The sequence below is a fragment of the Salvelinus namaycush genome, chromosome 3 (genome assembly GCF_016432855.1).
Source record: "Salvelinus namaycush isolate Seneca chromosome 3, SaNama_1.0, whole genome shotgun sequence".
NCBI classification, from domain to species: domain Eukaryota; kingdom Metazoa; phylum Chordata; class Actinopteri; order Salmoniformes; family Salmonidae; genus Salvelinus; species Salvelinus namaycush.
Window position 1 is genome coordinate 55,149,237 of NC_052309.1, and position 16,630 is coordinate 55,165,866.

General features: G+C 41.1%; 1 protein-coding gene across 1 annotated transcript; it reads right to left on the bottom strand.

Annotated features, from left to right (window-relative positions):
• Window positions 1-587: 587 nt before the first annotated feature.
• Window positions 588-12,453, bottom strand: LOC120043922 (transcription elongation factor SPT4-like). Its single transcript, XM_038988523.1, has 6 exons — window positions 12,433-12,453; window positions 12,099-12,230; window positions 9,050-9,156; window positions 8,904-8,959; window positions 8,727-8,784; window positions 588-615 (listed from the first exon to the last, which is right to left on the bottom strand). The coding sequence occupies exons 1-6, from the start codon at window positions 12,451-12,453 to the stop codon at window positions 588-590; spliced, it is 402 nt and encodes a 133-aa protein (XP_038844451.1).
• Window positions 12,454-16,630: the final 4,177 nt, after the last annotated feature.

Consider the following 16,630-nt stretch of genomic DNA (forward strand, 5'->3'; position numbering starts at 1 on the left):
CGACTTTGTTACTTTGTGGAGATGAAAATTGTCAAACATTATATTTCAGGCCTGGAGCATGTAATATCCAATGCTTATTTGTATGACTTATTAAAAACTGTCCACGAATGGCTGCAAAAGAAATACATAGCCTCATAGGCATATCATATTTTTAAATATGTGATTACTGGCAAAATTGGAAAGAAGTGGAATAATAAAATAAGCGTGAGGAATAATGGTAATGTCTTGCTGACAAGTACACTAATTACCTTATATTTTAGCCTATTGTGAAGAATGAGAATTGTTCCATTGATCAGGTAAATAAAGTAAATAGATAATAAAATCTCCTGAAGACAAGATTACATAAATCTGCCCCTACACCCTGACAAAAAAACTGTTCTATTTATTATCCCCCCTCTAGAAGCAAACTTAAACTTGTGGATTCACAATCTGTTTGACAAAATTATTTTCATAGTTACAAATCAGTGTACTCTACCAAAGTTCCCTGATAAAACATACTGTAGGTCTGTCTGCTGCCTTTTCGTTGTCACAGCCTAAATGTCAATCCTCAAACGAGGGGACTAATGCAAGTGTGGATTACAATGACTTTAGTACATGCTGTCAAAAGGCTGCGTTCTGCAATAGGGATGGGAGTAACAGCAACCTATGTGTTATCCCAGGAGGCGACGTTGGCTCCCTCTACTGGGAATACGGGAGCTGGGCACCCCGACACGGACCGCTCTAAGTGGAGGTAATTAGGGGAAAGTGCCAACCAGCCGTGGAGACCAAATAAATGGAGCACGTTGGCACACCGCGAGAGAGAACGGGGAGAGACCGACACCAAGCCACAGTAGAGAAGAAGGACCAAGCCAAACCTAAGTGATTTTCTTTGTTATGTTTATTTTCTGTCTTAATTAATACAGTTGTTTTTGCGGACTAAAACCCCCCTGTCTCTGTGTCGATCTCAGCACGCTCAACCCAACACCCCACGGTGTACCACACCAAATTTCCTTGACAACATTGTTCATAAAACAGCGCTACCGTGCTACTCTTTTTACAATTTTATACACTCAGGGGAGGTTCTAACACTGTGAACCACATTGAAGCATATGATTGGTCTAGTTATGTAAGGGATCAAGGGGATTGGGTGCATGTTTTAAAGATACGCCACACAAGATTGCAGCGGTGAATGGAGAGAGAGAACCTCCACTGAGTGTATAAAAAGCAAGACAGGACAATTATAGAGGTTCCGCTCGTGATGTTAAATTGTAGGCGCAGATGCTACGATTTCAAAACGATTTGGAGCACAGTTGGAAAGTTAACACGCTGACTATACAATGGACTAATTAGCCAAATAAATGTAGTACATTTACATTACATTTAAGTCATTTAGCAGACGCTCTTATCCAGAGTACCCTAGTACTTTTCATTGCGTTAGATATGAGGTGTGCCGTGAGAAGAGGGTCAAATACGTGTTTCTCATGGCCAATACATAAGAGTTGGCAGCTCTGCTTAGTCGTACAATTAAATCAAAGGGGCATTCACAGATCTTTATATTTCTGTCTCAAATCCAGTATGGCGTACAAAATCAAATACGGCTGCCATAAAAACTGAATTTTGTAAATGAGAAGCATTGTTGTGTACAACACTCATGCCTATAAGGACTGTTGGTGTGAATCAATTTGATTCTGAATCCAATATGGCCAACATGATTACACTCAAACACCTTAGCCAGCATAAACTAGCCCTTGTTCATTTTGTATTGCTATTCCATCTTTAAAATGGTTTCATAAGGCTCTTGGTATATCTACTGCAGTACTATGAATGTATTTGTATTTGTATTTATTATGGATCCCCATTAGCTGCTGGCAAGGCAGCAGCTACTCTTCCTGGGGTCCAGCTAAATTAAGGCAGTTATACAATTTTAAAAACATTACAATACATTCACAGATTTCACAACACACTGTGTGCCCTCAGGCCCCTACTCCACCACTACCACATATCTACAATACATAACCCATGTGTATGGGTGTGTGTATAGTGCATATCAAATCAAATTTTATTGGTCACATAGACATGTTTAGCAGATGTTATTGCGGGTGTAGCGAAATGCTTGTGCTTTTAGCTCCGACAGCGCAGTAATATCTAACAAGTAATATCTAACAAACATATACCCAGTACACATAAATCTAGTAAAGGAATGGAATTAAGAATATAAAAATATATGGACAAGCAATATCAGAGCGGCATCAAAATAAGATACAGTAGAATAGTATAGGATACAGTATATACATATGAGATGGGTAATGCAAGATATGTAGACATTATTATTTATTTTTTTAAACAGTGTTTTTATTGGAATTTCACAATTTCGCCAAAAAAAAATAGCACTCACTTACACATACCTGCGCCTATATATATATATATATATACATACATACATACATACATACATACATACATACACACCCACGCACACCATTTTCCTCTCCCCGCTTCTCTCACCCCATCCCCATCATTGCGTCTCTCAATACATACATTTTAAACAAACTTACAAACAGAAATTAAACAAAAAAGCTCAGTTTAAACTAAGAAGTTAGGTTCCACACATGGAACGTACAGTGTAATTCTGAAATACATAGATCACCACCACTCTAAGAGAATCCTTGCAGCATAATAGCTGATACCTCAGGTTCTAGGTAATTTAGATAGGGTTCCCATACTTTGTAGAACTGATCTGTTTTAGAATGCAATGTACATGTCAGATATTCCAGAGGCACCCATTCAAATAGTATCTTATGCCAATCTTTAATAGAAGGAACCTTATCACTAATTCACTTTAAAAGGATGTTTTTCCTCGCTGCAAAGGTAAGGATGTTGTAAAGCCTCCTCTTACCCACAGAAGTAACATGCCTACTAGGGAGACCCAACAGTAAAGAAACTGGATCCAATTCTAGATCAACCCCTAGGATCTTTTCAATTTCTTGCAGAACACCAGACCAGTATCTTTGTATTTTGGTACATGACCATAAACAATGTGTTAGGGTGCCTGTATCAGTTTTGCATTTAAGACACTGAGGAGAAGAGGAAGAGGGGCTAAAAGCATGTCTGCGATTTGGGGATATATGCAATCTGTGTATTATTCTTAATTGGATTGCTCTAGTACGATTACATATAGATATTGTTTTTGCATATCTCCAAATGTCCTCCCACATCTCTTCGTCAATAGTAAAAGACAATTCTTTCTCCCACACTTGTTTCACCCTCTGTGTGTCGACAGCAGAAAAGGACCTTAAAGCATCATAAAACAGACTTACAGACATTTTCCTTTGTGGAAAATAAAGCATTCTTTCAATGACAGACATATCAGGGTTACCAATTAAGGTGGTGCTCTTCACAATATAATGTCTTACTTGTAGGAAGCGGAAAAAGTCCTGCTTTGGGAGTCAATATTTCTCCACCATCTGCTCAAATGACAATAAAATCTTATCAGCAAATAAGTCATTTAGTCTGCGTATGCCCTTATTAAGCCAAAAGTTAAAGCCAGCATCCAGCAATCCTGGACCAAAATCTGGGTTGTTAAGAATTGGGGTAAGAGCAGAGGTTAGTTTGGACCTTCCCAGGAAGCGCTGAACTGACCTCCATACTTCGAGTGTGTTAAGTGTAATAGGATTATTGCAGTGATCTTCTATAGACTTGAAACTTCTGAAAAATAAAGATCCTGTAAGGGGTATTTTGAAAGAGAAGTCTCAATGTCTAACCAAATAGAGGAGTCATCGTTTGTGATCCAATCAGAAATATAACATAGGTGGGCACACCACTGATAGAACCTGATATTGGGCAGATCCAAGCCCCCCATAGAACTTGGCAGCTGCAATATTGCCATCTTAAGTCTTGGCTTGCGTTTACTCCATATAAAGGAACTTAGCCATCCATTTATATCCTTTATTACCTTATTGGAGAGTAATACTGGGATCATTTGGATTGGGTAAAGTAGTCTAGGTAAAATGTTCATTTTCAAGAGGGATTCTATTCTACCCAACCAAGAAATCGGGAGAGAGTTCCAGCGCTCCAGATCCTGTCTTATTGTATCAAACAAGGGAACAAAATTGGCTTTGTACATTTGCTGGAATTTAGGAGTTACAAATATACCCAGATACGTAAAACCTGAGGGAGACTATTTAAAAGGGAAGGGGGGAGAAGTATTAGGTACAGAGTGAAGGTTACCAAGTGGCATAGCCTCTGATTTAGTTAAGTTAATCTTGTAGCCTGAGAATTCGCTGAATAATTCAATAATATTAATAAGAGATGTAGTTGAAGTCTCGGGACTAGAGATGAATATCAGGACATCATCAGCATACAAGCTTATTTTATGGTGAACATCACCAATGAGCAGCCCCCGTATAGCAGGCGTTACCCTGATGGCCTCGGCCAGTGGTTCCATAACGAGTGCAAATAGGAGAGGGGACAAAGGACAGCCCTGTCTGGTACCTCTGTATATAGAGAAGCTATTTGACCTTAGCCCATTAGTAAGGACAGCAGCCTGAGGATCATCATATAAAACTTTCACCCATTTTATAAAGTTGTCCCCTAGACCAAATTTATTTAGAGCAAAGAATAGGTAAGACCACTCCACACGATCAAATGCTTTCTCAGCATCTAGGGAGAGCACAAGACCATCCCTAGCACTTTGTTGGTAGGCTTGAATTACATTAAGAAGCCGCCTGACATTGTTGCATGACTAATGAAGCCAGTTTGGTCTCCTTTCACAATTAGTGGCAGTGAGTCCTCTAATCTTGTGGCTAGAATTTTAGAAGGCAATTTTCTATCCACATTCAGAAGGGAAATTGGTCTGTACGAGGAACAAGACTCTGGACATTTTCCCTTTTTGAGAATAAGTGATATGTTGGCTTCTCTCAGCGTTTGAGGGAGCTGGTCATTTGAAAATGAGTGGTTAAACATATCACGCAATGGCTCAAGGATCAGGCCATGGAACTCTTTATAGAACTCACTACAAAACCCGTCTGGTCCTGGGGCCTTACCATTTTGCAGATTCTTAATTGCGAACATGATCTCTTCCTCGGTAATAGGGGCATTAAGGAGAGACCTCTGTTCTTCGGAGATAGTAGGGAGCTCAATCTTAGAAAATAAGTTCTCCATTAATTTGGGTGCATCATTTGGCAGTTCTGAGGCATAAAGATTTGCATAACATTTCTTAAATGAGTCATTTATCAATTTATTTTCATATAAATGATTGCCATCAGAATCAGTAATAGTAGCAATTGACTGTGAGTCAGCTCTCTTTTTAGCTTTCCTGGCTTATCGCCATGTTCATATAGCTTTTGCCTGACTAATCTAATTTTCTTTTCAGCGTCCTGTGTTAGGAGAGAGTCCAACGTTGATCTAAGAACTGATATTTCCTTTAATAGGGCAGGAGTGGGAGTTTTAATATAGTCCTTCTCTTTAGTTCCTAATTCAGACCCCAGGCGTACGCTTTACAGGTTTCCCAAAGGAGTGAGGGGTTATCTGTTGATTGAGCGTTAATAGAGAAAAATGCTTTAAACTCTGTAATAAAATATGATGTGAATGTATGGTCTTTAAGGATGGTTGTATTCAACCTCCAATGTCTTGACAGATTGAATGCCCCGTTGAGTTTTATGTCCAGGATCACCTCTGCATGATCAGATATGACTATGCTTCCTATCCTAGCGGATAAAACAGACTGCAAAGACGTCCTGGGCATAAAAAAGTAATCTATTCTAGTCTGACATCCATGAGGTGCAGAGAAAAAAGTGAACTCTCTGTTGGAGGGATGAAAGGTTCTCCAAACATCAGCATACCCCAGATCATCACAAATAGCTTTAAGTGACTTAGCTCGAGGAGAGAGTGAAGCTATACCGCTGGGAAACTTATCAATAAGGGGGTTCAACAAACAATTAAAATCTCCTCCAACCACTGCAGTGTCTGAGTTTAATTCTGAAAAGTCTAGAAATACCTTAGTGAGGAAATCAGGGGGGTGGGCAGGGGGGAAGTAAATATTCATTATGGAGATGTTCTGCCCTTGTAAAGTACCATTAATTATAACAAAGCTACCAAATTTATCTTTCACACAATTCAAGACCTTAAGTGGTAAGTTCTTTTTCACAAGAATTGCTACACCTCTACTTCTGGATGTAAATGATGAGAAAAACACTTGACCAAACCCCCCCTGTTGTAATTTCAGATGCTCCTTTATCATCCAAATGAGTTTCTTGCAACAGGGCAATATCAATATTTTCTTTTTTCAAAAAAGACAATACCTTCTTCCTTTTAATGGGGTTATGGCTCCCTCTAATGTCTGTTACCTGCCATTGCACCTTGACCATTCAATATCCAGACTGAATCCTACTGTAAAAGTGGGGTGGTACCTTTTTCCATGTGTTGAACTCTCTTCTATCTCACCGAGCATAAACAAACGATATGAACCCTGAACTCGAACTATACTAAACCCCAAAATTAAACATGTAAAGATCCAAAAGGGGGTTGTCCCACTAGCTAACATGCAGGGGATTTCAACTTTCCAATGTAGACTCTTAAGTCTGCATTGCCACTCAATAGCCTCATCCTTTATATGTATGGAAATGAAAATCAATAGAAGAAGGTTGATGAGGCTCTTCCACCTAAAATCAAGCCTGGGCACCAATATAGATTCACCCATATCTCAGCCTGAGCTATAGCGGCAGTTACTTTAGCAAGCTAGCATGACTGAACAAAGAGGTAACAAATGCCTGCATGTGGTTTTGGAATGACCCGTGACATGGTTTATGAACAGGGCCTAAAAACTACGTTTTTGGTCCACCAGTCACTGTGGCAGGTGAGTAAAATCTACCAAACACTTAGAATCCTTACCAGCCATAATAAAGTTCTTGGTTGTTTTTTCAGGTTTCGGGTTCCACCACATTTTTTCAGGTTTTCTCTTTAAAAATCACACTTTTAATAGAAAAACTACTAAATTGGATGTTCTAAGTCAACAAAAATGCTTAAACCACATCAGGAATTCCTTTTGAGATCTGGGGAAGAAAAACAAGTTGCCCTTTAATTAAATTTGTCTGGATACTGCATGCACAATAGCAGAGTTTGCTAAACAAAAGACCACCTGATTGATAAAAATCATGATATGATACTATTCTGCCAGGTAAGCCTACTTTGCAGTTAACATTTAATTTGGACAGTTTTATGGGAAATAAATGTTTTGGCATCGCTAATTGACAAAACAAAGTGGATGACTGATGCATTCCCATGCCTTTACGTCTTCAGAAAGTTGCAAGAAATACAAATCACTGATGCATTCTTTAATATTCTTTACATGTAGCTAAGCTTTGGATTGAACAAATCTGCGCTTGCTTTTTTCTCTAGGGCACTGGGAAACAACTGCACAGTGAAGCCCATCATTTCCACAATTATTATCTGGGTGATTTTTTCCTGGTTGCACTGGTGCTCCCAACTTAAAATGTCAGGTCGCACAACAAAATACACTATATATACAAAAGTATGTGGACACCCCTTCAAATTAGTGGATTTGGCTATTTCAGCCACACCCGTTGCTGACAGGTGTATAAAATCAAGCACACAGCCATGCAATCTCTATAGAAACGTTGGCAGTAGAATAGCCTTACTGAAGCTCTCAGCGACCTTCAACGTAGCACTGTCATAGGATGCCACCTTTCCAACAAGTCAGTTTGTAAAATGTCAGCCCTGCTAGAGCTACCCCGGTCAACTATAAGTGCTGTTATTGTGGAGTGGAAACGTCTAGGAGCAACAACAGCTCAGCCGCAAAGTGGTAGGCGACACAAGCTCACAGAACAGGGCCGCCGAGTGCTGAAGCACATAAAAATCATCTGCCCTCGGTTGCAACACTCACTACTTAGTTCCAAACTGCCTCTGGAAGCAACGTCAGAACAAGAACTGTTCGATGAGAGCTTCATGAAATGAGCAGCCGCACACAAGCCTAAGATCACCATGCGCAATGCCAAGCGTCGGCTGGAGCTGTGTAAATCTCGCTGCCATTGGACTCTCGAGCAGTTGAAATGCGCTCTCGAGTGATGAATCATGCTTCACCATCTGGCAGTCCAACAGACAAATATGGGTTGCCAGGAGGACTCTACTTTCTCCATGGGGCAGGTAGTGTCCTCCTGGCATCCGCCAACTGTAAAGTTTGGTGGTGGAGGCATAATGGTCTGGGGCTGTTTTTCATGGTTCGGTCTTAGTTCCAGTGAATGGAAATCTTAACGCTATAGCATGCAATGACAATTTAGACTATTCTGTTCTGGCAACATTTCAGGGAAGGCCCAAAGCAAGCTCCATACAGAAATAGTTTGTGGAGATTGGTGTTGAAGAACTTTACAAGCATGGCCAGTGCCCTGACCTCAACCCCATTGAAAATCTTTGGGATGAATTGGAACGCTGACTGCGAGCCAGGCCTAATCGCCCAACCTCACTAATGCTCTTGTGGCTGAATGGAAGCAAGTCACCACAGCAACGTTTCAACATCTAGTGGAAAGCCTTCCCAGAAGAGTGGAGGCTGTTATAGCAGCAAAGGGGGGAACCAACTCCATATTAATGTCCATGATTTTGGAATGTTTGATGAGTAGGTGTCCACATACATTTGGTTATGTAGTGTATCTAGGAGCATATGCAACCAAAATGGTTGCACTTTAGAGCCCTGGTCGAGTATTGAGAATATACAATTAACTGCCTTTGAACGTGACATTCCTGGAGGTAACCGCCCTGTCACCGTCACAGCATAGACACCTGGCTTGAAGTTACCTGAACAAGAAAAAGTGAAAACTAACATAATAGCACTACAACAGAATGAAATGAAACTTCAAGGTGACGTTTGAAAGAAAGTCATAGTCCAACAGGAATAACCGTGACAACAAACGTACTGATTCTCTGCCACTTGGCCACCCAGCTGTCCTCTGGACTCATCTGGGCTATCACCCTGTAAACAGAGACAAAACAGTTTAACACACACTCACTGTCCAGAACTGTCCATCTCCGAAAAGTAATCAATTACAAGTAGAGAGCTTACCCATCAAACGAGGAACTTGTACACTCATATACCATCTCTCGATTCCCCTTCATCTGAAGGTACGACTCACAGTTGTCACAGCCATCATATTCAAACTGGTCAATAGTCTGTGTAGGGACAAGAGAAAGATGGATTGAATGATTACACATATCTGGATCCTGCTGGTGAGAGGCCAACTCTGCAGCCTATCCAACACCGTGGAGTCTTCAGGAGGACCATTCGTTCCCTTAACCCTTTTGCCAGCCTCTACATATGAAATTCTCTGGACTGCCCTGACTCAGGCAACCTCATTCTCTTTCGCCCTCTTCGGACATTTCAAAGATGTAGCTTCTTGGTTCCCACCACAATTGCAACACTTCAACATGATCTTCCTTTTCAACATGATCTTCTTTTTGTACAACTTCCACATCTTAGCTTCTCTGTATTACAGACACTTGACACATGTCCAAAAGCCATACTAAGATTACACTGCATCTATCTTGGGACGAACGCTCGGACATGATGATTCACATACACTAACTTCACCCAGGCAGGGAGGGATTCCATATCAAAAACAGTAGAACAGACAGACTCTTTACTTTTACTCCAATCACCACACAATTAATCCGACGTACATAAACCACTCCAAGGATATTCTTAATTTGTTCAACATTGACGTCCCACAAGACGCCAGATATTACCCCTTTTACAGGTGCCCTGCTCTGAAGAGCAACGCACAACATGGCATATTTATCGAAATGGGTGAGACTCGCCACACGTTCCTTCTGTTCCTCGGACAGAAGCCCACTTCTCGTGATCCTCACAGCCTTTACTTTACCCCACCACCTCTTCCACCAGTTTGGATATCTGAAACAGGTTTCTCAAGTTTGGTATTTCATCCAGTTGCTCATCCTCAAAAAAATGCACTCCTACAAGATAAATGGGGACTCCAGCTGAGCTCTTCATTTTGTTCTCCAACACAACTTTGGTTCGTTTCCCATTTTTTGAGCCCACACTAGAGGTAAAAATAGTGCCTGCAGTCCTGACGGATCATAAAGTCATATGGCTGACTGTAAGAATGTGCAGTAATGATGATAATAAATACTCTGGTGGTTATTGGAAATTAAATAACTCATTGTTATTGCATGATGATTTAAAAAATGTGATTAACCTCTAACGAGTCTCCCTCCCGGATCCGGGATCCTCCTCATCAAAAAAGTTGACTAGCATAGCCTAGCCTAACGGGACAGGGATATAATATAATATAATTTCATGAAATCACAAGTCCAATACAGCAAATGAAAGATAAACATCTTGTGAATCCAGCCATCATTTCCGATTTTTAAAATGTTTTACAGCGAAAACACAATATGTATTTCTATTAGCTCACCACAATAGCCAAACACACAACGCCATTTATTCACCGCCAAAAATAGCTTTCACAAAACCCAGAAATAGAGATAAAATTAATCACTAACCTTTGGACAACTTCATCAGATGACAGTCTTATAACATCATGTTATACAATACATTTATGTTTTGGTCGAAAATGTGCATATTTAGAGGTACAAATCCTGGTTTTACATTGTGAATACGTAGCCACAATACGCCAAAATGTCCGGAGATATTTTGGACAGTCACCTAATCTAACCAAAGAACTCATCATAAACTTTACATAAAAATACTTGTTGTATTGCAAATGAAAGATACACTGGTTCTTAATGCAACCGCTGTGTTAGATTTTTAAAAATAACTTTAGTACAACATACAGCATGCAGTATTGTGAGACAGCGCTCACATATTCTCCGCCTTGTTGGAGCCAACATTTACCACAAAAATACGAAATAACATCATAAATATTCTCTTACCTTTGTTGATCTTCCATCAGAATGTTGTGCAAGGAGTCCTAGTTACAGAATAAATCGTTGTTTGGTTTTAGAATGTCCATTTCTTCTGTCGAATTAGCAACTTTGGCTAACATTGTGGCGCGAACATGCCCATCAACTCTTGGCGCCTGGAACGAAAAATTCCAAAATTCCCAATAAACGTCGAATAAACTGGTCAAACTCGGTTGAAAATCCTACTTTATGATGTTCTTCTCATATGTATCCAATAAAATCAGAGCCGGAGCAATTCGTCGTGTATACCGAACGCTTTTCAGAAGACAATGTGAGGTTTCCTGGCGCGTAGTTGAAAACTGAGAAAAGAGCGGACCTGTCACTCTAAAAGCTCTTATTCGGCCTCACATCAAGCTAGACACCCCATTCAACCTTCTACTGCCTGTTGACATCTAGTGGAAGGCATATGAAGTGCATACAGATCCATAAATAAAAGCCAGTTGAATAGGCAGGCCCTGACACAGAGCCTCATTTTCAGAATTTTCACTTCCTGTATGGAAGTTTGCTGCCACATGAGTTCTGTTTTACTCACAGATATAATTCAAACAGTTTTAGAAACTTCAGAGTGTTTTCTATCCAATAGTAATAATAATATGCATATTGAACAGAGTACGAGGCCGTTTAATTTGGGCACGATTTTTTCCAAAGTGAAAACAGCGCCCCCCTATTAAGAAGAATCTAATTTCTGTTTACTGGAATTTAGCTACCTCTAAGCAGAATATGGGAAATATTGGGAACTGCTGAAATGTAAAATCCTTTCAGCCTGTATTACTTATGGGAAACGGCTTGCTTTAAGAAGGAGATGTGAGGTAGTTGTGCTCTCTAAGAAAATTGCTGACATCACAGAGATTGAGCATCTTGATCTTAATGAGAAAGCTAGAGGAGCCTTCATAAAATCCAGAAAACAATGGCTTGAAAAAGGCGAAAAGAACAGTAGATACTTTTTTAATTTGGAAAAGAGGAGAGGGGAAATCAACACACTTTGAAAATTTAAGATTAATGGGGTAACCTCTAAGGATAGAGAGTTGTTATCAGACTTTAGCACTAAGTTTTATGAGAATCTTTAGTCCTTAGATAACAGTTTTAGTGACTCTAAGGATCTCCTTGATTTTATAGAGAATTGTGGTATCCTGGGAGGTCTATCCCAAGGGTTGGTGATAGAGGGGAGGTACGTGCCGCAACGTTGTCTCCTTCTGCTGGGAGTACACGGGCTGGGTACCCCGACTCTGATGGGCCAAGTAGAGGTAATTAGGGGAGAGTGCCAACCAGCCGTGCAGGCCACATAAATTGAGCACTGTGGCACACTGTAAGGGAAGACAGAGAGACAGAATCTGAGAAGAAGGACCGAGCCAAACCTAAGTTATTTTGTTATGTTTATTTTGTTGCCTAGTAAAGTCGTGTTTTCTGACTACAACATCCCTGTTTCTATGTTAATCTGTCCCTGTCTCAATGCACGCTCAACCCAACACCCCACGGTTTACCACATATGGTGGAGAATAAGGGCACCTCAGTAACTTTGGGTGCCATAGGTTCGAGAGTACGGAGATTACCATGGAGGAACTAGTGGCTCAGTTTATCCTCAGCCAGCAGAAGCAACAGGCTCTCCAGGAGCAAGCGCTAGACGAGCAGCGCTAACAACACCTCAGACTGGTAGCGGAAGTAGCCCAGTTGAAGGGTGGGATGGCTCAGGAGTCTAGCCCGAATCAGTTCCTGGTCAAGTTAATGGAGGAAGATGACGTGGCGATGTATTTGTGCACCTTCGAGAGGACTGCGCAGAGGGAAGGATGGCCCAAGCCCAAGTGGGCCAGCCTTTTGGCACCCTATCTCTCTGGGAAGGCCCAGAAGTCCCACTTCGACTTGAACGCCGACCAGGCAGCGAATTATGAGGGACTCAAACGTGAGCTCCTGAGCTGTTATGGATACAGCCTCGCACGCTGTGCCCAACTGGTCCACCATCTCCCCCTGCGCTCAGATGAACGACCTGATGCGCCTGACCAAGGGCTGGCTACTGACTGACGTACCGTCCCTCCCGATAATCAATAAGGTCATCCTGGATCAGTACATTCGGGCCCTCCCATGCGAGATGAGGAAGCATGCAGAACCCCTAGAGCCTGGAGGAATTGCTGACCGTGGTAGAAACCCACCAGAACACCCAGGACCTGCTGAAAGGGGCCCGGGCGGAGAGAGTGGACACGAGGAGGGGGAAGAAAAGCACAGAGAGAGGTGAGGGGCTGAAGGGGGCCCGGACGGAACCAGCTGAGGCCGTGAAACAGGAGGGCAACCCAAACCAATGACGACGTCCACTGCTGGACCTAGATCAGAGGCACTCCGGGGGACTATACCACTACCGGGTTCTTCCTTTTGGGCTCCACGGGGCCCCAGTGACCTTTCAGGAATTTCATAGATCACATCCTGCGCCTGCACTGTGAGTACGCTGCTGCTTATTTGGATGTAATAATCGTGCAATGACAGCTTGGAGTCCCATCTCTGTAGGTGACAGATGGTGAGGAATGTGCTAAGGGGTCTACCCCGGGGGTTGGTGATAGAGGGGAGGTATGTGCTGCGACGTTGGCTCCCTCTGCTGGGAGTACACAGGCTGGGCACCCCTCTGATGTCCTCTGATGACCCAAGTAGACGTATTTATGGAAGAGTTATTTTGTTATGTTTATTTTGTTGCCTAGTAAAGTTGTGTTTCTGACTAGAACCTCACTGTCTTTGTGTTAATCTCTGCATGCTCAACCCAACACCCCACAGTTTACCACAGAATGAACTTGCTTAGTGAAGAATTCAATCGGTCTGTTGGGTTTGCTCAATTAAAATATAACAAATCTCCAAGTTGTGATGGATTCATCTCTGAATTTTACAAAACCTTCTCTGAAGAAATAGTACATTTTTTACTTGAAACCTTTAAGGAGACTATAAAGAAGGGATAACTACCTGCCTCTCTGAAGCAAGGGGTTATTACTCTTGTACAGTACCTAAACCACACAAGGATCTCTTAATTATTGATAATTGGTGTCCAATCACATTCCTAAATAACGATTACAAAATTATATCCTCAACCTTTGCGGAAAGGTTAAAGTCACGCTTGAATGATCTGATTGATGAATGTCAATCAGGGTTTATGAAAGGGCGCCATATATTTTATAATCTGAGGCTGGTGTTAGATTTGGTTGAGTATTGTGATCTATCAGAGGACTTCCCTGTTATCTTAATTTGGGATTTTCAGAAAGCCTATGTAACCGTAAGTCTCTATTTTATCTTTGATTGTCTTAAGGATTTGAAGTTTGGAAATGTTGTTGTTGATGCTATTAGAACATGGTGGCAATAGCTGTATCAAACTCTGTCATGGAACATCCTCAAGGTTTAACATTTTACAAAGGAATACGATAAGGTTGTCTAATCTCACCTTTTTTATTTTGTTAGTATCGCAAACCTTATGCTCATTTAGTTTATCAAGGTCAATTTGAAGGCATTTGATTAATTTGAATCCTGTAACTGAATCGATCAAAAATAAGTTATCCTCATGGTTAGGGAAGGATTTAAGTCTTCAAGGGAGGGTGCTTTTATCCAAAGCTGAGGGGCTATTTATTTTACTAGGCAAGTCAGTTAAGAACAAATTCTTATTTTCAATGACGGCCAAGGAACAGTGGGTTAACTGCCTTGTTCAGGGGCAAAACGACAGACTTTTACCTTGTCAGCTCAGGGATTTGATCTGGCAACCTTCCGGTAACTAGTCCAATGCTCTAACCACTTGGCTACCTGCCGCTATCTTGTGCATCCTATCTTTTTTCATCTATTGACATTCCCAAATCCACTTGCTGTACGTTAGGCTATTGTACAACTTCATATGGAAAAACAAGCCACATAAGATAAAAATATGTTCTCACCAACAGGGTTTGTGATGGTGGTCTAAATGTCTTAGACTTCACTCTCTTTAATTAGATATCAAAAGTCAACTGGGTTAAAAGGTACTTCAAAAATCCTCATTTTGTTCTTCAGAAGCTCAGAGGGCTTCATTTTTTACTACAATGTCCTTATAATTATTATATATATAACCAGGCAAGTCAGTTAAGAACACATTGGGCACTGTGCCAATTGTGCGCCGCCCTATGGGACTCCCAAAAACGGCCAGATGTGATACAGCCTGGATTCGAACCTGGTATTGTAGTGATGCCTCTTGCACTGAGATGCAGTGCATTAGACCGCTGCGCCACTCGGGTAAACTTCCTGTGATATTAGCGGCTTTTCACAAGCAGACTTTAATGTGCTGGGCTTTGCTGTATAAACAACTTTTCACCCCATTAATGTTTTATATGGAATAATGGGTCGATATTACATAGAAACAAGATGTTATTTTACCGTAATTGGTCCTCAAAAAACATTGTCCTTGTCAGCCAATTAGTTAGTATTATTTGGAATCTATTTAGGATGAGAGAATTTATGGAAAGATACAACTTTGAGGTTTCAAGCAAGGCATATGACACTGTTATAAAAGCTATACCTAGTGGGATATTTTCTACAGGAATTCTATTCCTTCTGCTATATTTTGTTGGGCTTCATCGTTTGATGTAAATAGGCATCGTGCTTGGCTCAATCCAAACAAATTTATGGTGACCAATAAAGTAAATTCTACCCATGTAATAGCTTGATAGCTTCTAAATATACGGTGATTTAAGAAAATATTCAGACCTCTTGACTTTTTCCACATTTTGTTACATTACAGCCTTATTATAAAATTAAAATACAATTATTTTCCCCTCCAGATAACATACCTTAAGGGAAGTGTGAGACGGGAGCCATATGATCGGTGAAGATTCTCCCATTGCGAATGTACGGTCCCTTACTAGACGTCCGACTTCGTCTCGGAAAATCGCGGACGGCGTCGGGCCGAGGGCGGGGGGGAGCTCTTTCAGGAAGTCATCGAAGAAATCGTCTCGGACGTTCGGTCACCGTTTTATAAAAATAACAAATTTTTGACTTGGACTCCGCATTCTCGAAAATTCCCACAAGGGGGCAAATAAATCATATTGCAGGCGCACGAACACGGGGCAAACGAGCGCGGCCTTTTCTCCTAAACGGAAAATATTTCGAAGCCGAAACTCGGCGAGCGTAGGTTTGGAGTAAAGGGAAGTTGGCCCCGAACAAGATGGCGTCGAGGCCTCTGCGCTTTTTGAGTTATGGCCATTTTTCTGGGATTAAAGGTCAAAAACGCAAAGTAGGGTGCAATTTGACCGCTTCACGTCAAAGTACATAAGCATACGGTGTCAGGAAAAAAAGAACCAGCCGTTTATCTATCGTAATTTAAGAGAAATCGTACATTGTCCATTTGGTGATGTTCACGAAGAGGAATTTTTTTTTCAAAAAATTCACAGATCCAGTTGCAGTTTGTTCACACGAACATTTTTAAAGTGGGTCTCGAAGCTCTGCGAGAATTCTGTGATTTTATGTGATTTTATGAAGTAACACACACTCATTTAACCCTCTGTTAATAAGTCAGTTCTTAACATAAAGACTTAAAACTCAATATTAAATAAGAGCCTACCCCAAGGAGGGTATGTGTTCACGTTCAGCTTCCTATGTCAACTGGAAGTACCTTAAAATGGTGCATAGGGTCAGGTTTGAAGGGTAATAAAGGTCAGATCTTTTCAAAACTTCACTTGTGTGATTAGACAACCCTCATGAAGTGTAATCAGTCATTTTT

Excerpts from the sequence above, each read along its gene's own strand:
- LOC120043922 (XM_038988523.1), bottom strand. The coding sequence starts at position 12,453 with ATGGCACCCAAAGTTACTGAG. Across the intron at positions 12,231-12,432 it reads TGGCACCCAAAGTTACTGAG|TGTGCCACAGTGCTCAATTT; the intron begins GTGCCCTTATTC and ends CTTCCCTTACAG. Across the intron at positions 9,157-12,098 it reads AGGAGACAACGTTGCGGCAC|ACTATTGACCAGTTTGAATA; the intron begins GTACCTCCCCTC and ends GTCCCTACACAG.